Here is a 21,892-nt window from a genome sequence, read left to right as displayed (position 1 = left end):
AGAAAAACATACGTTTTTCTGTATACTATTAAGAACGTAAACATGCGAAAGGCTGCTGCAACGGATTTCTCTTTCTCGTTTAATCTGATTAATAATAATACTCAAGATGTAAAGCAAAGGATCAAGATGTAACGCAAGGATTCAGACAAAAAATTGGTATGGAAGTAAAACTAAACTGTTCTAAAGGCGAATGAAAGAATAGTGAGGCGCTATGTGAATACGGCAAGAGAATAGGCGGTTTGTATTTTTTGGCGTAATGAAGTAAAAACAAATAACTCCTTCACTCTAGCATATTATTACCTTAGCGACAAGTCAGTAATTTTGGGGATCAGGCGGAATGGCCCCCGACTTTGAATTTTTTTTTTTTATATATACAAGTGGAAGTGCTTTTTATAGCAATCCTATGAAATTTGCATTGGTTATATGCCCGTTATCCTCCCTCTCCCCTTTCACTAGAAAAATTCGAAATCACGGGCCAGGGTGGAAATCAAGTAGAAAGGTATCTTAATGAAATTTAATTTTCTCATAGATTTTTTAACATCACTCTAAGAACTGTAAAAAAAAAACTGTACGTTTTCAGTGAGATATACGTTGGTTAAAGTAAGATCAAAACTGTTCTGAGACTTTTTCTGGAAATGAAACTGAAGAAGTTTAACAAGACTGCTCGAGACCTTCCTCTGAGAGGACATTTGTATGTCCTTTGCGACCGGGATTTTGGGACAGCAAAACAAATGTTTAACAGAGATGACAGATTATTGCCGTGGAAACTCTGTCTTATGAGTAAAATTCTGAAATTACGCCGAAATCTTCACCGTCAAATCTTTTGAAATCAATGAAACCCGTAATTGCTAAAACAGGTGTCTTTCACTCAGATTTTTGAAAAACGACTCTACGCGATGACAAGTATTTTCAATTCTCATGAAAATATTTGTCATCGCGTAGAGTCGTTTTTCATGAAATTTATATATTCGATAGAACATCAAGGGGGGCAATTCAGAACATCTATTTTATTAGAGGTTTTCAAGAGGATACTTTCATGCTTGCGAAGTAGCGCTTGTCAGCTGAATCACATTTTCCAATTTTAAATAGAAAAGAAAAAATTTCACAATGTAGGGTGAAATAACTGATATCAATGAGATTATTTAGATCAATTTTGACCTAGACTTATTTTTAAAATGAGTTTCAAAAAGTAATAGTTCTAGCTCAATATAGCTTGGTAATTCAGAAAGAAAAGAATGCTGATAATAATAATAATAAACAAATAAGTTTTTCCTCTCAGAAAAAAATGCTGTTTTAATTATTGAATTTTTACTACGCAAATTGTATAAGAATGCAAACTCAGTTTTTATTTAACACCCACGCTAGTTAAAGTGCTACAAAAATGAGAGGAATACACGGCTAATTTAGATTTTATTGATATCTTGCTCAACCTCTCATATTTAAATTCAGTATATTTTTCATTGTTTATTTAATTACACTGACTCACGTAAACGATTACGAAACTCAACTTAGAACGAAAATAAGGCTTGTTTTCGTTTAATTTCACTTGCATACTACATTTTTGTATGAATCCTCGCATTACTTCTTGAGATATAGCAGTCACATAAAACGATTAAAAATATTCGGTGATCCATCCTTTTGGGATGACTGAAGCCAAAAATAAATGAGCAACTCGCCCTTTAAGATATACCTGTAGACCAAATTTTGTCTTAACCCTTGTACAGTAGACCCTCGTTTTACGCGGGTGTTATGTTCCACGGAAATGCTGCGTAAATCGAAACCGCGTAAATTGAGACCTAATATCAAAAATAGGGAATGGGTTCAAAATAGGGATTAGGTTCCGTAGATAAAAAAAATACTTCATTCTAGTGATGACTAATCGTATGAAAAGTTTAATGTGTACTTATATCGATTTTTATGCATAATATGCATAAAGAAAACAAACTAATTTCGTGTTCTGTTTATGAAGAAGAGCTGGCTATGATAGTCTTTTGGTAGTCATTAAGAATTTTTCCTCTAATTCTTTGCTGAGCATTAACGCATCCATGACCACTTGCGTCATTTCCTTGATAAAATCTTCCTTTACTAACAAATCAGAAAAAAGATTATTTCTATTGTCTACGAATGGTTCAAAATTTTCAATGTGAGCATTTTTGGTTGTGTGTCACCGGAGTCGTTATCCTCGTTGGTTTTGACCTCCTTTTTCACTCCTAAAAGCTCTTCTTCCAGTGAGTTCTGAACTGTGTGAGTTTAATCACTTTACTTCTATAATGGAAAAAGCTCTGGAACCAATCGCATAAAATGTCTCCAAGGACCCAAGTTCGATTATTAGTGCGCCAAAATGCAGTTAGTTACGAGTAATCTGCAATCTATAGGAGCTTGGGTTTTGAAAGAGAGGAAAATGTTACCTGTTTGCATTGCCGCATCAGCGTAAAACCGAAACTCATCTGCGTAAATAAAATAAAGGTGTCGAATCTTCAACCGCGTATAATCGAAACCGCGTAAAATAAACCTGCTGAAAACGAGGGTCTACTGTATTACTTTTTGAGATATATCAGTCACAGATAAAAAAAAAAAAAAAAGAAAAAAAATCATTCGATTGCTCCACCCTCTGGTGTTATTGGCCCCAAAATCTGTCCCCCTGCTGCTTCCTAACATTTTATTTGATTCCGTTCATCATTTTTTGAGCAATGACAGTCACGCATATCGATGAAAACGTTCAGTTACTCCACTATCTTGAACGAATTGACGCAAAAAAAACCACGCAGCCCTAAATCATATATGGGTACTTGCGGGTATCGTTCGAATTCTTACCACAGGTTTTGACGTAGAATGGCCCCAAAAAATCGGTCACATACAAACGCACACTATTCTTGAAGAAAATTTTAAAATTTATCGAACGTCAGAACTGAACGCCGTCAGAACGTTTTACAGTTGGTAGATAGCGAGTCACAAGAAATAAGATAACGTAACGCTTGTATTCTATTTGTTTGCTGAAAAACAGCCGAGAGTTGCGAATCAAAACGGAATAATCTTTTTAGAATTCATCAAGAAACTCAGTTAGTTCAGTCCCATTTTTAACGAAGACATTCATTAAAGGCAGTAATCATTTATTCTGCAAATTTGGTGTTAAACAGCATTTTTGTACATTTGCATTTTTCTTACCAACTGAATGAGCGAATTTTGGTTGTACGACATTTTGGACAGGCGACATTTTGGCCCGGCGACATTTTGGCCCGGCGACATTTTGGACCGGCGACATTTCGGCCCGGCGACATTTCGAACAGGCGACATTTTGGACCGGCGACATTTCGGGCCGACGAAATTTTGGATCGGCGATATTTTGGCCTGGGCGACATTTTGGACCGGCGACATTTTGGACCGGCGACATTTTGGCCGCGACATTTTGTCCCGCGACATTTCGGTGGCGACATTTTGACCCCAAACCCTACAATAGAGCCTCTTCATCAGTGCAGAAAGCTCACCAACACAACCAGAAGTTGCGAGAGAACTGACAACAACCAGGTGGACACCGGTATTTATACCAAAGAGGGCCGACCAATAAGAATACGGGAACAAGACATCAAACAACCAATCAGCGAACAGCACGTACACTCCGGGCTCAAAGCAGGGGGAGAGACAACCAATCAGAAGCCAGGAGACAAAAAGAGTGTATTCTTATTGGTTGGCCCTCTTTGGTATAAATACCGGTGTCCACTCGGTTCTTGTCGGTTCTCTCGCAACTTCTGGTTGTGTTGGTGAGCTTTCTGCACTGATGAAGAGGCTCCATTGTAGCCTTGAAATAGCTATATGCTGTATCTTCTCCGATATTTGTGCCTTATTTACGTTGGTTTTTCACTTTAATCATACGCTTATGATGATCTTTCGACCTAGTGAAGACTCATTAACATTATGAGAGTGTACAATGGTGTAGGCGTCATCACGGTTCCAATTGGAAAAAGTTGCTTTTTAAAGTTGAAAGAGTTTAGCAATGCCAATGGTCTACCAATGACAAAAGAAAAACTGGTTTCGATTCGTTTTACTTGTTATGTGGAAGGTTATATTAAAAGCATTCAGTTAACGCTAACAATGTCAGAAACGTATAAACGGTGCTTCACTGTATATATATATATATATATATATATATATATATATATATATATATATATATATATATATATATATATATCATATCAATCTGTACTTAAAATAGTTTCAATGCATTGTAATGCATTGTTATCTTATTAACGCGGCAGAAACCACGGGGCACAGCTAAAAATAACCAAAGGAAAGTATAAATTGTTTCTCAATATTATTGTTGACCCAGGCAACGCTGGGTAAGTTTCCCAGTCCAAAATAAAGGGAAGGATTTAAGGTCGAAACATTGAACCTCTGTCCCCCGACAACTGACCCCAGTCGCGTCCGTCAGTGGGTTAAGAGAGAAAGTGCTCACTTGGCTTCGACAGTCCCGTAGACGTACTGCTCGACGTCTTTGAAGAAGGAGGGCATCGTCACGTTCACTTCGAAGCGCGTCTGATCTGAAATAGAAACACTTTTGTCATTCACAGACGAACGAAATTACAATCAATGTCGCTTATAACGAAGGGACGGCGATATTTGGTCGTTATAACCGAGTGATCGTAAAAAGAGAGTTTGTGAAATAAAATTGTAAAAAATCATCAGAGTTGCTTTTTTTCTTTTTAATAGCCTTATAATAAAATAATATAGTATTATATTATTTTATTATAAGGCTATTATATATAATACTAGTGGTACCCGCACGGCTTTGCCCGTAATAGAAAATTAAAAGGTCTTTTGGTTCGTCTGTATATTTACATATAATGTATGGTGAATTTTCTCGCCAATTGGCTTGGTTACGGTTTCACGTAATGATAATTTCGTTTTTTTCTCGTCCATCTTATGAGAATTTTGTTCTTAAAATTGGAATAGAAAAAGAATCACATCGAATTTTCGAAAAATCGCTTCGAGGTGCACACCCTCTTGCTACAAACTAACTTTGTGCCAAATTTCATGAAAATCGTCCGAACGGTCTAGGCGCTATGCGCGTCACAGAGATCCTGACAGACTTTCAGCTTTATTATTAGTAAAGATAAATACTAATTATATATTATAAATAATATATAATTAGTCCAGCCACAAATAAGTTGATTACTTTGCTTTGAACTGTCTGAATGTCTCCTTCTTTTGTTATTGTTTTTGAGAAATACAAATACACACAAAAATATGAATTTTATCTAGTAAGTTACCGCCCTATAGGCAGGGCTAAGGCAGAAATACGTGAAATACACCGCCAGCTCAGTCATTTCCAGCCGAGGACTGCAGTTTCGTGCTTATTAGCACTCATCAGCCCGGCATAGGGAAGTGACTGAGCTGGAGATGGAAAACCTCTTAAGGAATATTTATATGTTTCTTTATTTCGCAAATTGAAAGTCGTGTAATTACTTGTTTATGGGAATTAGGATATATCAGTAACTTGACTTTTCAATGTTAAAGAACATTTATCAAAAAAGGATAAGCTGAACTGGAATACAATAGAAATTTTACGCAAAAAAAAATCACAAAAATAATGCTCGCTTTAAACGGGGTTTGGTCGTTAAAAGCGAATGATACTCTCATAGGCTTAACATTGTACAAACCAAATATCTCTGATTTCCTCGCTAAATCCGGGAATACAATAGAAATTTTACGCAAAACAATCACAAAAATGATGCTCGCTTTAAACGGGGTCTGGTCGTTAAAAACGAGTTATACTCTCATAGGCTTAATCATTGCACAAACCAAGTATTTCTGATTTCCTCGCTAACTCCGGCTAAATCCGGGAATACAATAGAAATTTTAAGCAAAAAAAAAATAAATAAATAAAAAAAATGATGCTCGCTTTAAACGGGGTTTGGTCGTTAAAAGCGAGTGATACTCTCATAGGCTTAACATTGCACAAACCAAGTATTTCGGATTTCCTCGCTAAATCCGACTAAATCCGGGAATACAATAGAAATTTTACGCAAAAAAATCACAAAAATGATGTTTGCTTTAAACGGGGTTTGGTCGTTAAAAACGAGTATCGGTTTAACATTGCACCAAACAAGTATTTCTGATTTCCTCGCTAAATCAGGTTTCTCGCTCAATCGAGGCTCGTCTTAAGCGTGTTCGACTGTACTTTGATATGCTGTGTATGCAATTTGATAGAGCAAGTTGTACAATAATTTAATTTCCCTGTCACCAAAGTATCATTAATAGCATCTTAATTCGTGAAAAAGGTTTAAGGCAAAACTTTAATACACTTAAAATATTTAATGGGTGCATATATCGTTGGCACCATGCTGAATTAAAGAATGTGAAAATGGGCACTTTTCGGGAGTGCCAAAACAATGATTGTTTTCCACCTGGCGCGTTTCGTTATTTTCAATGTTTTGATTTTTACTTCCTTTTACAAAAAAGGAAGTATTGTATTAGCAAACGAGCTAATGCGTGCATCACATGACTTCCCTCTACTCCAATTTAATGTCATTTTCTCATTATTGGCAGTTTTAATGGGATCCAATAGTTTACTCTCAAAATATCACCAACAGCGGCCAAATTGAAACCAGATTTATAAAATAAAAAAAAAGTCCAAATTTGTCCCCAAGTTGGCGACAAAACTTGGCGACCAAAAGACTGGCGATATATCGCCAAGTGTACGCCAAATTATAACACCAATTGAGTTTGCATCAAAATTAACATTGATTTCCCCACAAAAAGGGGCATAAGGCCCCCTTTGGAGCATACGAATGCAACCAAAAAGGAAGGTGCACAACTAGACCACATTAGGAGTCTACGTACCAAATTTCAAGTTTCTAGGACATTCCGTTCTTGAGTTATGCGACATACATACACACATACAGACATACACACATACATATTACGTACATACAGACGTCACGGGAAAACGCGTTGTCATTAACTCGGGGATCGTCAAAATGGATATTTCGGGTGTCTGTACGTTCCTAGGCACATATCCACGTGTTGTCGGATCGAAAAAAAAACTCAACATTCATTTGGGGGTGAGCGAAATGGAAATGAAGGGATGATTTTTGGGTGAAAATTTTTTCGCGAATACAATACTTCCTTTTTTGTAAAAGGAAGTAAAAAAAATTTCACTGAAAAATCGACCTTAATTTCCATTTTACTCACCCCCCCCCAATGAATATTGAGTTTTTTTTTCCACTCGACCAGAAGTGCATAAGTGCCTAAGAACGTAAAGACACGCAAAATATCCTTAATGACGATTGCCGAGTTAATTACAACGAATTTTCTCGTGACGTCTGTATGTACGTATTTATGTGCGTATGTATGTCGCATAACTCAAAAACGGTAAGTCATAGAAAGTTGAAATTTGGTACGTAGACTCCTAGTAGGGTCTAGTTGTGCACCTTCCCTTTTGGTTGCATTCGGGTGTTTCTAAAGGGGCCTTTTCCCCTTTTTTAAGGGGAAATCATTGTTACTTTCGATGTAAACTCGCTTTTCGTTATTTTCAATCTTTTAATTTTTATTGATAATTTTAAGTGTAAAACTATTGTTTGTAGTAGTTATACCCAGTAGGTAGTCATTTTTGAGTACTACGGGTTGAGTACGGGATTTTTCAAATTCTCGTTAGTTTAGAAAGGTGCCGATGCATGTAACAAACTTTTTAAAAAGAAAGAGAAAAACAAGTTTAATCTCTCACAATTTACGAAAAAAAAAAAAAAACAATAATAACGACACACAACACACATTTTCTGTCAAATAATTGATTTAGCAATTTATAAAAATCACACAATATTCAAAATATCTTTCCGAATGATGATTGAATTAAGTTGAATAACTTTTGGTGTTTTGAACTGAGAAGTCTACCGGCACTTAGAAAACGGACAGGCGCTTTTTATTTCTAAGAAGGAAAACGAATATCGATAGTAAATATTTTTAAACATTCAGCGCATTTTAAGTATTGTAAGAAAATATCACTCATAAACTACATTTTCAGAAAAAATTAATTTATCAATTTGTCCCAGGGGTTGTGCTGAGTTCTTACCCCCCGCGCTACAGAGTCCCGTATGATACCAATCGTGGTGCAGCTGCACGACGATTTAAAAGTGAAACAAGCAATGAAAATACACAACTGCAAATTCAAAAGATACTTACAATATTCCTCTACCAGGAAATTCTGTTCTTCTACTTGACCCTGAAATGAAATGACCAAAGGTTAAGATGCAATGAATACAAAATTACAGAACAAACGCGCATTTCTCCGGACTCACTGGCTATCCGGATAAACGAAAGTCCGGATTATGAGCAAACCAAATCCTTAAATAAGTAGACTTACCTTTTATCACAGCAAAACACAATGCTTTATAACAAAATGACATAAGATCGTTTCGTACCACACTCAATCATGTACGCTTCAGCTACAGTGGTGTCGGACCAAGGACGGACCCAGAAAGTTTTCAAGGAGGGGACGGTTGATTTTTCAACTATCCTCTTACTGCGTGTCTAATTTGCGATGGGGGGGGGGGACACAGGATTTTTATATAAAACAACTAAAGTATAAAGATTAAGCCGAGGAGTTTCCCCAAAGTACTTCTTACCTTCTGCTATTTTGAGAGGTATTCTAAGATTGCATTTTATAACTTCAATTTCGAAATAATTCCATTTCGAACCCTCCCCTTCCCCCTATCATTGTCGAAGGTCGTCTAAAATTGCGCTTTTTTGAAACTTTACTTTCGAACCAAAGGGTAATAACTTCTCCCATTCTTTCCCCTAACATTACCTGATGTACATGAAATACACCGCTAGCTCAGTCATTTCCAGCCGAGGACTGCAGCTTCGTGCTTATTAGCACTCATCAGCCCGTCACAGGAAAGTGACTGAGCTGGAGATGGAAAACCTCTGAAGGAAGCCAAGAGTGCGCTAATTCTATACTAGCTACCAGTTTGTTTGGCACTCTTGACTTCCTTAAGAGGTTTTCCATCTCCAGCTCAGTCACTTTCCTGTGCCGGGCTGATGAGTGCTAAGAAGCACGAAACTGCAGTCCTCGGCTGGAAATGACTGAGCTAACGGTGTATTTCACGTATCTCTGCTTTAGCCCTGGATATTGGGCGGTAATTTACTGAATATTACCTGATGTGTCTAAATCCCTCCTTAGTGACTCACATTTTGTAAAATGCGCCGGGGGAAGGCTTTCAAACTTCTAACATCGCCAAAGATCGTTTCAAATGACCTGTTTGAAACTTCAATTCCGAAAAGTTTCTGGATGGGAGATTCGAACCTTATTCCTTCTCTTTACGTCATCAAAAAGGTCCTACACTTGCATTTTGGGACTTCAATTCAGAAAAATTGCCAGGTCAGGTACCCTCAATGGAGGGGCGATCGCCCCCACCTCCCCTCCCTCGCATCCGTCCTTGCGTCGGACTGAAGCTCTGACAGGCACGCAGCGATGTTTTCTAGATTACTATTACTGTACGATCTATTACTGTAACTGCGCATTTCATCAAAATAAAAAGTGAATGTTTGGCGGACTTGCCATCATAATTTAAAATTATTATTCAAAGCCTAGTTATGAATCCTAGTTCGGTGGTAATGCTCCCCCACCGCAGGCCCGGGTTCGATTCCCGGGTTGGACACGGTTGATTCAGTCGTTCACTCTTCAGTGGGATAAAAAATGAGGACCAAGCGTGCTTGGGAACTAAACCCTGGGGGCTGCGCTTTCGGCTGACCACCTGACCGGAACATGTGTCTTGCACCCCAGAATAGAGATGAGACGGGCTCAGCCCAGACCCGACAGCCCGAGCCCGGGCCCGAAGCGTGCTCGGGCTCTAGAACCGAAAATAGGTTTCGGGCTCGCGCGGGCTCAAGCAAAGATATTCAATCGTCAATGTCCAAACAAATTCAAAGCAAATAAACATTTTCCCACTGTGAGAAAAATGAAAGGAACATTAAAATCCGTTCAATCAATATAAAAATTAAACCAAAAAAAAAACCCGCTTATTTATAGTGTTTTTTTGCGATTACTATTGCAATATATGTCATACAATAACGCATTTGAAGTGGAGCATTTTGAGAAAATTTAGAAACTTCTGTTAATGAAGAACATTTGACATAACATTTTTCATTAACAGAGAAATCATGTCAGATTGTAGAAGGTTCGGTTTTTGATGCAAGAAAGTTTCCTTCAAAAAGTGAATATACATTTTTTAAAACTCTACATATTTGGCTTAGTAATGTACATACAACCCCCTAACATTCGAATAAAGTACATAGAACTTCCTAAGATTTGTGAATGGAATAAAAAGAAAACATCGAGAAAGAAATCGAATCTCTTGGAATATTGGGTAAACTTCTCCAGGATTATAAATAACTGGGTGTAGTGTGATTAGGGAAAAAAGTTCTGCTTTTAAACCGTCTCGTCTCAGCCGCTGCGCCGCAGAGCGTGTGTTAGCTCTGTTATTGTGTAGCCTTTGCGCTATGTTTTTGCGTGCTTTGATGTAAATACGCGTGCTACCGTCAAGTTTACGGTGTTCATTGATGTCTGCCTAACTGCTAAAAATAATTTGGCAGTTGTTAACCACATTTCTTGTACATAGCAGTAAATAAATCTCCTGCGTTTTTCTCAAGAACTGTGTCGTCATTACAGAATTTCTTGAAGTGGCCGGACTCGTAACAATATAAACGACGAATGAAAGGATAAACAAACAAATATTAATAACAATGGGTACACTCACCTGCGCCACCACTTGAATGGTCCATTTCCCGTACACCGGCTGCAGGGAGAGAGGATACTCCAAGCTGACGGCGCCTGAAGGGAAAACAAGAGATGTGTAAACAAACAGTCAGCAGGAAAATGAAACGTAAACATGCAGGGGCGCAGGGTTGGCCAGATTGAACCCAATGGGTTTTTTTGAAAAAACCCATTAAAAAAAACCCATTATTTTGCCCACTTTTGGGTTTTTTAAAATTTTCTGAGAATTTTTTAAAAAAAATTAATTAATTTAAATACTTTTACAATTTAAAATCTTTTTTTATTTGTTCTTCACCACAGACAATGAACATAAAAAGTGAATTTTGAACTTTAATAGCATTTCTTAACTCTTAACGGCATTAAAAAAATACTTCAAAGATTTTAAATAAATATATTCAACTTTTTTCTTTAACTGCTCAATAAATAACTCAAATTATCTTGAACAAGTCCTGTCACGTCTGGTTTTCTCAATATTTGTAGTTTGTACAGAGGAAACTACTCTAGCTAAAAGGCTTTTATGTGAATTATTTTCTTCAAACCAACACGTCACAAATCTCGAATAAACGAGGTATATTTTTTAGAAATTAACAGGTTTTACAAACGGTCGGACATAAAACAGAATAGGATGTACAGTATTTTCATTATCTTACGAAAAAGTTTAATATTTCTTAATCTGTACACAGAAGTAGAAAAACAGGCAACGTAAAATTCAAAGAAATGTCTTGATTAAGCTGGAATTCAGTAAAAAGGGATTTAAACTACTTGAGGTTCTACAGTAGTTTTGCATAATAAAATGCAATAAAGTAAAATGCAAAAAAAAAAAAAAGTAGTAATTAAAAGCGAACAAACGAACAATAGATTTTATCACTCAAGAAGTAACTTTGCCTTAACTGTTGGTAATCATGGAAACTAAAAAAATCTGAAACTTCACCATTCTCGGTTTTCGTTGTCTATTATACTTTTCTTTAGAAAACTTTGAATTTTAACTAGTTTTCCACCTTTTTTTTACCCCAAGACAATATTAGCGCTTTGTCCATATACTTATGCTACAATATGCTACAAGTACCCCACGTTTTCCCTAAAAACAGATTTAAAAAAAAAAACACATTTCTTTTTTAAAAAAACCAGCTTTAGTTGGGTTTTTTGGGTTTTATTTTTAAAAAAAATCAAAAAACCCTGGGTCAATGGGGTTTTTTTAAAAAAAATCCGGGTTTTTGCCAACCCTGCAAGGGCGGATCCAGAAATTGTTAGGGGGGGGGGGGTCAAGTTTCAATAGTGGAAGAAAAAAAATCACGATGTGACGATGCCATAGATAGACATACAGACAGGCACGCGTTGATATGACTACCGACCTCTCTCGACGTGGGGGATGAAAAAAAAAAGGAGGAACTCGGTACGTACCTAGGTTGGTCTGCCTGGATAGCCACCTCCTGGCGATGATCTTGTTGGGGTCCAGCATGTAGAGGTCCACGGCGTCCGGGAAAGCCTTCAGTCCGGTCGTGATGGGCAGGGCGCGGAACCGGACTGCAAAAGAGGAAAGAAAGTCTCAAAGAATGACTCTGATGAAATAAGGCCCGACCTCGAGGGAGCTCCTTTCTCATCGAAAGACGGATTGTTGCATGTGCCCTGAATCCGGCTACCGTAGCAGTACGTTACTGAAGAGGATTTCAGATGCTACCGGCCGGCATAGTGTGAAACGCCGGGATTCTATAGAATGTCTAGGCATTGGATATAATACAGTGAAACCTCAATAAGTAGTCGACCGGTTAAGTGGTCACTCCGCTTAAGCGGTCGTTTTTCTTTGGTCCCGACAAGCTCTCATTCACAGTAATGTAAAATGATCCTCCTAAAGAAGGTCACCAAATTTAATTTTACCCGCTTAACCAGTCACTCAAAACTTGTTTTCTAAAATTCCTTTTCCTTATCGGATCTTAGAAAATAGTGTCGGACTTATTCGAAAGGCTGTTTGATAATCATTTTTCCTTGAAATCTCGATCCTCGGATCTGGTCATTCAAAGCATACTTCTTGTTGTGACTTTGCCGAGTGCGAGAATAGGAATCAAACTCTTTCCAGCAAGACAGACCAAATCTAATACCTTTAGAAAGTTAGTCAGTATTTAACATCTGTTCAATTAACTACAAACACAAAATGTGAAGCTTGATGTATGTTACAAGAGATAGTTCTTTTCGGAAAGCATCAACTTCATGAGTCAACATTGAAGGATTGTAGTAATGTACCGTAACTACATTAAAATAAGTTGTTGTTATTAAGTAATGTATAAGTAAGAGAAAATAAAACAAAATAACTATCATTAGTGTTTTCCCCCCTTTTTAAAATTTCCATTAATTTATAGACATTGATTACATAAGTTATTGTTTTTCTCACAGAATTCTACTGCTATTCATGAATATTTATAAGGCTTTTTTTCCTTCCTTAATTTTCCACTCCACATAAGTAGTCACTCCGCATAAGTGGTCAAAATTTTTTGATCCCTTGAGTGACGACTTAACGAGGTTTTACTGTATTGTATCTTTTCGAGATATGTAACATGGGAATAGTTTTATACTTTATCTAGATAAGGCTAATTAAACGTCCACTTTCTATGACACGCCTAGGCATTGTAGATAATGGCTGGACGTTTTCAAGTAAAGTATAAACTATGAGAACTGCTATTTTTTTCTTTCTTTTCTTTGAACAAAATTCAGCAAAATTGTCCATTTTGATGCACCGGGGAAAAAACGAAAACAGCAAGTGCAATTGACAACTTAGGAGCATGACACACGAGTTAAAAGTCACATGCCTTGACTAGTGATGTTCCTGATATCCGTATCCGTATCTGTATCCGCGGATATCCGAGGAAAAATTTAAGATCTGTATCCGTATCCAGTAAGTGCAATTGACAAATTAGGAGCATGAGGCGAGAGTTAAAAGTCACATGCCTTGACTAGTGATGTTCCTGATATCCGTATCCGTATCCGCGGATATTCGAGGAAAAATTTAAGATCTGTATCCGTATCCAGTAAGTGCAATTGACAAATTAGGAGCATGAGGCGAGAGTTAAAAGTCACATGCCTTAACTAGTGATGTTCCTGATATCCGTATCGTATCTGTATCCGCGGATATCCGAGGAAAAATTTAAGATCTGTATCCGTATCTTTTTTGACGGATCTCAAACGGATCTTTTCTATTCTAAATTTTTTTCAGTATTTGAATAAAAGACTCTTAAATTCCGTTTAAATTAGGTTTTATTCATTATTTAAAAAATAAGGTATCATTTCGGAAGCCAACGGCCCTCTGAGACATGGTTTTTTTTTTTTAATTTTTAGTTTAATATTAGTTTTTGTTATTGATATGGGGTTTCTGTTTTTCTTCGTTTTGGTTTTTCCCGGCATCCTTCAAAAAAAGTGACACAAAAGTCTCTATTTACTGTTTTGTAAAGGTTCTGTTATTCCGTCGGTCGGAGTCATTTGGGTGGAATGGGTCAGCGCTGCATTTATGCTGAACTGAAATGCGAAAAATTATTTCTAGCCTATCCAGTAGCAGCTTTAGATTCTTGCTCCTGTATCCTAGATCTACCGAGCAGGCTAGAAATAATTTTTCACATTCTATCTAAGCATTAATGCTACGCTAACCAGTTCCTTCCAACTCTCCATCCATTTTAACGGCGATTTCTTCAAAGAGTAAATCATAGTCTTTATTATATTTCCGCAGTAGATGACATTTTTTGAAGAAACTGTTATTATAGTGACGGGAATACCTTCCGTAATAAATTTTACCCATGGATAGTTGAATTGGGCAAAAACATTTTCAGATCCGTATTCGTATCCGCGGATCTTGACACTAATGATCCGGATCCGTATCCGTATCCGTAGATCTTGACACTAATGATCCGAATCCGTATCCGTATCCGCGGATCTAGACACAAATGATCCGGATCCGTATCCGCGGATCTACTTTTTTAACGATCCGGCACATCACTAGCCTTGACACCTGATATTCAAAACAAAGAACTAAAGTATATACCAACGAACCGGTTATAACACCTAATTACTTAAATCTCCAAAACATTTAAAATCTTGATAACTTTCAAGTACAGATGTATAACATAAACCTAATTTTATGATTGTATCAAAAAAAAAAATTTCAAAACCCAATAGTTATGTTATCTACACCCCGAACATCGCGGTAACTTTGATTCGAGCATTTAATTCGGATCTTCTGGAAAACAAGGGTGTCCCAAAATTAACGCAAGATTTGAATTTGCCACAATTTTTGCTGTGAATTGTTGGCAGCCACGGAAAAAGAACAGTTTGACAGCTGGGAGTTTAGGGTTAGTAAAAATGGAGTGTTATGCTGTTATACAGCCAGCGAAACAATTCAATCACTGCGTAAGGAATTTCCTGTTCGTGTACTCTCTCGTTTCGGTGATATGAATTGTACCCTAGATCGTGTGATTTTACATCATTACACTTCTCCCTATGGGGTTATTTGAAGTCAAACATCTATGTCAGCCATCCCACAACCACCCGCGCATTACCTAATTGCGATATCGAGCGCCAATAACAGTAAACTGCTTGACCCGCCCAAACTTTCATTATTTTTCAAATAATTGTTCGAGAATGAAAACGCATTATGGAATCGAAAACGCTCTATTTGTAATAACCCTAGACCCTCAGCTGCCAAATTGTCCCTTTTTCAAGATTGCCCACAATTTATTGCAAAAATGGCGGCAAATTCAAACCTTGCGTTAATTTTGGGACACCCTTTAAATAGTATTGCGTAAAAGTAATAATTTGTACATGTTGCGGGCTGCATCGCAACAATACATGAAAACGTTTGAGAAAATGAATACTTCATATTCTGATACATAATGATTACTTATACTCGAATATATGATCATTAAAAGTCGAAATTTAAAACTCCGGGAAGGAAGGGCACACATACATACAGGGTGTTAAAAAAATTGACCGATAAATTTGAAAAATCAATAAAAACTAAACGTCCAGCGATAGAAATAGACCGTTTGCTGCATAATGCTTTTGGCAACATTAAATTTTCAGGCAGATAAACTTCCATAATTAGTTACAATGTTCCTCAACAGATGGCGCTGCAGGTATTTTAAAAAGGTATAAACATAGACTAATAATAAGAATAGACCGAGCTATGGTAACCCTTTTGCTGCTCATAAACCAAACCATGTGACTAGTGGATATCCTTCCAACAGCGGGCGTTGATCGTAGCAGACGATCAACGCCCGCGAGAAAGAAAATAAATAGAATTGATGGAACCTGGAAGAATGATCTTTTATGGAGTCCGATTTGTAAATTTGTTATTCTAAGTTGTAAATATTTTGTTAATAGAGCGAGTTTTTCGTTGAGATAGTAGTGTGCATTTTCTTGATTCAATTTTAATAACTCTCTAGGCAAATAAAGATGAAAGTGCCCAAAAAGAATCAGCAAACGGTAAGATTTTTACCTACAATTTCAATTTAAGATACCGATTAGTACATTTTTGGGTTCACGCTAAACGTTTACACCATTACGTTCACGCCAACGCTGACGTAGCAGATCCGAATGAAATAAAAGTTACTGAAAACTGTGATCAAAAACTAATTACTAATGTCAAAATAATGCATAACTAAAAGAAAAACAGTTCAATCTGTGCACCTGGGTAAAAAAAATTATGATAAAAACACATTACTTAAAATACATGTCGAGTGCCAAACTATAGATAAAGTTGCCATCTAGCAACCATGCTGCCAAAGTTTTCGCCAAGCCTTCCACCAGTCACATGATGTATCCACGAACCAATTTTTTCATCGGCAAGTCTAGGAAAGCTCGTTCTACTCCTATTATTAATCTACGATAAAAACTAAACAGGCAGCGATAGAAATATACCGTTTGCTACATAATGCTTTTGGAAACAGTAAATTTTCAGGCAGACAAACTTCCATAGTTAGTTACAATGTTCCTCAACAGATGGCGCTGCATGTATTTTAAAAGTTATAAAAGAAAATGCAGTCTGTATGATCGCCAAAACGACCGGGATATTTGAAAAATAAGTAAAAACTAATCGAGCAGCATTGATTTTTCCAACATACCGTTCATTTTGCCGATCTTACAGACTGCGTTTTCTTTTATACCTTTTAAAATACCTGCAGCGCCATCTGTTGGGGAATATTTTAACTAATTTTGGAAGTTTGTTTGCCTGAAAATTTGCTGTTGCCAAAAGCATTATGCAGCAAACGATCTATTTCCATCGCTGTCCGTTTAGATTTTATTGATTTGTAAAATGTATCGGTCATTTTTGGAACCCCCTGTATGTATAAATGTCGTGGACACTCACCTGTCTGTCCCTGCTTGTAGACGGGTCTGTCTGTCTGCACGAAGATGGTCATCGACCGCTGGGAGAACGTGAGCAACGTCTCGTTGATGAAGGCGGTGCCGCCCAGCACCCCGTTCACGTTCCCCTCCACGCGCAGCTTGTACGCGCCGGGCACGCTCGTCGTCGGAACCTGAGCGACAGCGGGACTCGGCGTTAGACTTCTCTTCAGAACGCACACATTCAGGTTTGAAATTTTTTTAAATATTTATATACAGTAGAAGACCGTTATAACGCCGACCTATAAAACGCAATTCTCTATAAACCGCACAGCTTTTCTGAAGTAAACAATTGGTTTTTAGTTTAAAAAATCCCCCCGTTTTGCTTTGCAGACATAAAAATGGTTAGGCAAATTAAATTTTGAAACAGTTTTTCATCTTTCCATCTTTATTCAAAGCTTTTAAATGAAAATTAGGTACTCACAATAAACAGAAAATACCAGATGGCTCTTGAAAAGGCAGCTGTTAAGCAAACCATGAAGCTAGCAGAAGTGCAGGATAATGCACTTTCTTTAGATTGTGGATCATATTTATTTGTGAATAACTAATTGCAATATTGGTGCTTTAATATTCATTGTAGATAAAACTTATTCTGAAGTGCTAATATAGAGATATATTCTGAATATTAGTTTCGAAATTTGTGAAATGATCTGTATAATGCAAAAACCTATATAACGCAAAAGCTCAAGTCCCAAGGTGTGCGTTATAACGGTCTTCTACTGTATATATATATATATGATACTTTCAACCAGTACTATTTAAATTCTTTAAAATGGTAAGTAACTGCATACTCCAATCCCAATTTTGCTTATTTTTCTAAATTAATATTACAATTATAGACTTGAAATTAATGTTTCCTTTATTATTAATCTACTCGTATCTATTACAATGTTGTTACTATAGAAATCATTAAATAAAAAGTAATACATATTATTACATTACGTAAAATGACACAATACTATACTTGAGTATATAAAATGATTGACTCACATTACACACATTAATTGTTTCGTTACTTTTAATGATTACAAATTCCTAGTAATGAATGAATAATGCATTAATAAGATCGATAAACAAAACTTTCATATTTCAAATATCGTAGATTCCACATAATGTCCGACACTAAGACATTTTCAAAATAAATGTCGGAAAAATATCATGATCAACGAAAACATACAGGCAGGCTTTGGTCGTTCTTCGAAAATGCTAGCACATTGCTATATTCGATACCTGCTGCGTTGCTTTATTTAACTCTTTAGGAGTTAGAAATACAATACAACCTTTTTTAGTCTTATCGGATACTAGCTGCGTCGCCTGGCTTTGCCCGGTCTACCTTGAAAATAAACATTGTGTCAAGTGAAGTATATTCAACAATCAGGCTTAAATACAAGAAAGAAAAAACTATGCTAAATTTCCCTTCCAAACAATGACGACTGACATTAAAGTATTTTTAAGATATTAAAATGAGAAAGATGGATTTAAAAAGCGTAACCTTGGAAACACAAAATAAAATAAGTTTAAGAAATTAAAATGAGAAAGAAACAATGGATTTAAAAAGCGTAACCGTGGAAACGCAAAAACAAAATGGTTGACAACTTGAATGGAGATGAGATGTTTCGAACTTGATTTAAAACGACTTGTACCTTCTGTTCCTTTGGAGATAGAAGCTTAGTTTTCGACCACAGGTCGAGATAGATCTGATCTGGAATAATATACTTCGCTTTTTCCAATGGTGTCAAAAAGAAAACTGTGGAACAGATCCTTCACTTTTTATTGATAGCTTTAATGAAGAAAGTAATGCATAAATTTCAGCTAAGCCTTAAAAAAATCGAGCTAACAACGCGAATAACTCCCGCTGTAGTTAAGTTAGAGCATTGAAACAAATTGCGTAGAACGCGGAAATTCTACCCTTTCCAACGATATGTAATATTTATGTGTGCAAGTAATGTTTCAACCCCATATTTGAGAATTTATGTGAAAATTGGGCCTAAATTGGAATAAAAATTGAACTTTTCATCGGATTTTTTTCGAACCGGTCTGCAAACCTTTTCCGGACTTTGACTTAGTATTTTTTAACCAGCAAAGAATTAAATGGAGTTACCACGTGAATCGAGTACACCTATTAATGAATTCAATGAATAAAAGAGCTGTAGAAAAAGGGAGATATATTTTGGTATTTTTTCCAATAGGCCATTTACCGCCGATACGTATGACAGTACCGAATGTCGTAATTAGTACAGTATCCAATGTTGTAGCATTTTGTAAGAGACACCCACGTACAATGGATAAAAAGTTTTTGACAATACATAACTAAAAGCTGCGGGAAAAAGATGTTTTGTTATTCTCCCAATCGGTGATCTACCGTTTTAATTGTTTACTTGTTCAACAGATGCCGCCACTGATATCATATATAACGGACAACTGATTTCATGTTGAAATATCTACAATCGCACTTTAATTGGTTAAAGTAAACTTATTTCAATAACGTTTGCTATTGGTCAGGGCTTACTTGAAGCTCTCTCCGAGGTCCTCAATTTTCTTAAGTTAATCCTTTTCTTTTGTCTATATTTTATTTATTTATTTCTCATTGATTGGTTTACATTACATGCATATTAATTGGTTAATTTACTAATCCTGGACTAAAACTATAAATAGCCTTATGTGATTACTCTGCTTCGGTTCTTTGGTTATTAAGTATTACATATATTTGTCATTGCTAATGTAGATAGTTTCTTCAACATTAATAAATGTGTTTTCGATCCACGGCTTGATAATCATTTAATATTCTCAACAGTGTTGCTTATGACAACGTATATAAAGTACAAATTGAGAATGAAAACCTTTTTTAACCTTTTTTCATTCTCAATTTGTACTTTATATACGTTGTCATATTTTATTTACCATTTTAATTGTTTACTTGTTCAACAGATGGCGCCACTGATATTACATGTAACGGACAACTGATTTCAGTGCTGCCATCTAATGAGTAACTAGGGAACTAGAGTGGCAGATCGCCTATTCGTTTCGATTATTGTAATGACTACAGTGTTTATGGTAGTCACACTTGATGCAAACAAAGAGACGAAGGTCACCTTGAGCAGCAGCGTCTCCGGGATGCCCTGCTTGACCTCCTGCAGCGCGGTGGTGAGCTCTACGCCGTCTCTCTGGATGGAGGCGCGCACTGTGATGGGCAGCTTGGTGCGCAGCACGCTCACCGTCACGCGGTACACTTGGCCCGGGCGCACCATCTTAGAGGCCAGCACCAGGTACGTCCTGAAACACACATAGAAGCAAGATAAGATAAATAAATACCTTTATGCTGAACAGTAAAGTAAGACAAAACAACGTTAGAAGAAGCACAAATTTGTAAATTACAGCAGACACGTGTTTCGGCGTTACAGGGAACGCCTTTTTCAATGCAAAAAATAATGAGCTTATGGATGAAAAGACAATGGATGAAAAGAAGCTTTTGTCGGATGTCTTTTCATCCATAAGCTCATTATTTTTTGCATTGAAAAAGGCGTTCCCTGTAACGCCGAAACACGTGTCTGCTGTAATTTACAAATTTGTGCTTCTTCTAACGTTGTTTTGTCTTACTTTACACATAGAAGCGTTTCGATTTTTCTGAAGTGATGTAATGATGACATTTATCTACACTATTAATACCCTGATTGCTCAATTTTCTTAACGAAATCGCATAAAAATATGCGTATTATATGCGTATTATGAAAAAAAAAAAAAACAATACAAAACAGGGTGGTGACATAACTTGGAAATCAGGGAATTCTCAGGGAACTCTTTATTTCTGGAAAAATTCAGGGTATTATTTCCAGGGGTAATTGTGAGTTCATCAAAAAATACCTGAAAGTTTCAAAGCGAGAACGGGGGAGGGGGGGGGGTAATCTTTGGTCCCTATTACTTAAGTGCACCTATGCCATAGTATTAAATAGTTCAATAGTCAGAGTCAAAATAGTGTGTGTACATTTGATTAAAATTTTAATGGGTTACAAAGTTACTTTTGAGCTGGTGTTGTACAAATTATCTTGACATTTGTCCATCTTAAGGGATAGGTGTCCATCTTAAGGCTCTTGCAGGTATTTTTGATGAGTATTGTATAATTTTAAAAAAATGGGGAGGTAGGGAGATAAAAGCATAACAAAAAAAGAACATAATTCCGGTATTTTCGGTGATAAAAATACCGGAAATACTTCCGAAAATACCGGAAATTCGGTAAAATACCGGAACACAATCACCCCTGTATTTCTCAAAATATCGGGGGAAAAAATTTTCGATCACCAAAACGCCAAACTGCTAAAGTTTTCCTCCCTGAAATTTCTTTTCATTTGGACACAAAATTTTTTTTTTCTTTTGTTTTGCCAAGCGACTTTCTAAACATTCATTAATTATATAAAAAATTATCATATATGCTTTGTACAACAATATGAATAAAGTGAAAAACAACGTAAATAAAGCACAAATACTGGAGAAGATACAGCATATAGTTAGTTTTTCACTTTATTCATTCATTAATTATGTTTAAGAACTACTACAAACCGACAAAGGCTTGAAATCGAACCCAACAAAAAATTGATAAAAACTTGCAAAAATTACCCCAAACCAGACGTTTCTTAATTTTTTATTTTCTCAAAAGTTATGACTATCGTTTCAGTAATTATTAATAATATTTTTAACTTTTTGTTTCATGCAGCTTTTTGCATCTGTTTGGATTTTTTCTTTTTC

General features: G+C 36.4%; 1 protein-coding gene across 1 annotated transcript in view; it reads right to left on the bottom strand.

The window, feature by feature from the left end:
• Window positions 1–4,449: 4,449 nt before the first annotated feature.
• Window positions 4,450–21,892, bottom strand: part of LOC129233136 (CD109 antigen-like) — a 37,255-nt gene continuing 19,812 nt past the window's right edge. Inside the window, exons 3-8 of the mRNA XM_054867199.1 lie at window positions 20,245–20,425; window positions 17,118–17,286; window positions 12,173–12,295; window positions 10,755–10,828; window positions 8,179–8,218; window positions 4,450–4,538 (exon numbers count right to left, since the gene is read on the bottom strand). Of these exons, the coding sequence (XP_054723174.1) occupies window positions 4,450–4,538; window positions 8,179–8,218; window positions 10,755–10,828; window positions 12,173–12,295; window positions 17,118–17,286; window positions 20,245–20,425 (676 nt within the window). The remainder of the gene's footprint in view (window positions 4,539–8,178; window positions 8,219–10,754; window positions 10,829–12,172; window positions 12,296–17,117; window positions 17,287–20,244; window positions 20,426–21,892) is intronic.

Source organism: Uloborus diversus, unplaced genomic scaffold, assembly GCF_026930045.1.
Source record: "Uloborus diversus isolate 005 unplaced genomic scaffold, Udiv.v.3.1 scaffold_18, whole genome shotgun sequence".
In the NCBI taxonomy this organism is placed as follows: domain Eukaryota; kingdom Metazoa; phylum Arthropoda; class Arachnida; order Araneae; family Uloboridae; genus Uloborus; species Uloborus diversus.
Note: the sequence above shows the minus strand (reverse complement) of the source record. Positions and strands in the feature narration are given on the sequence as shown.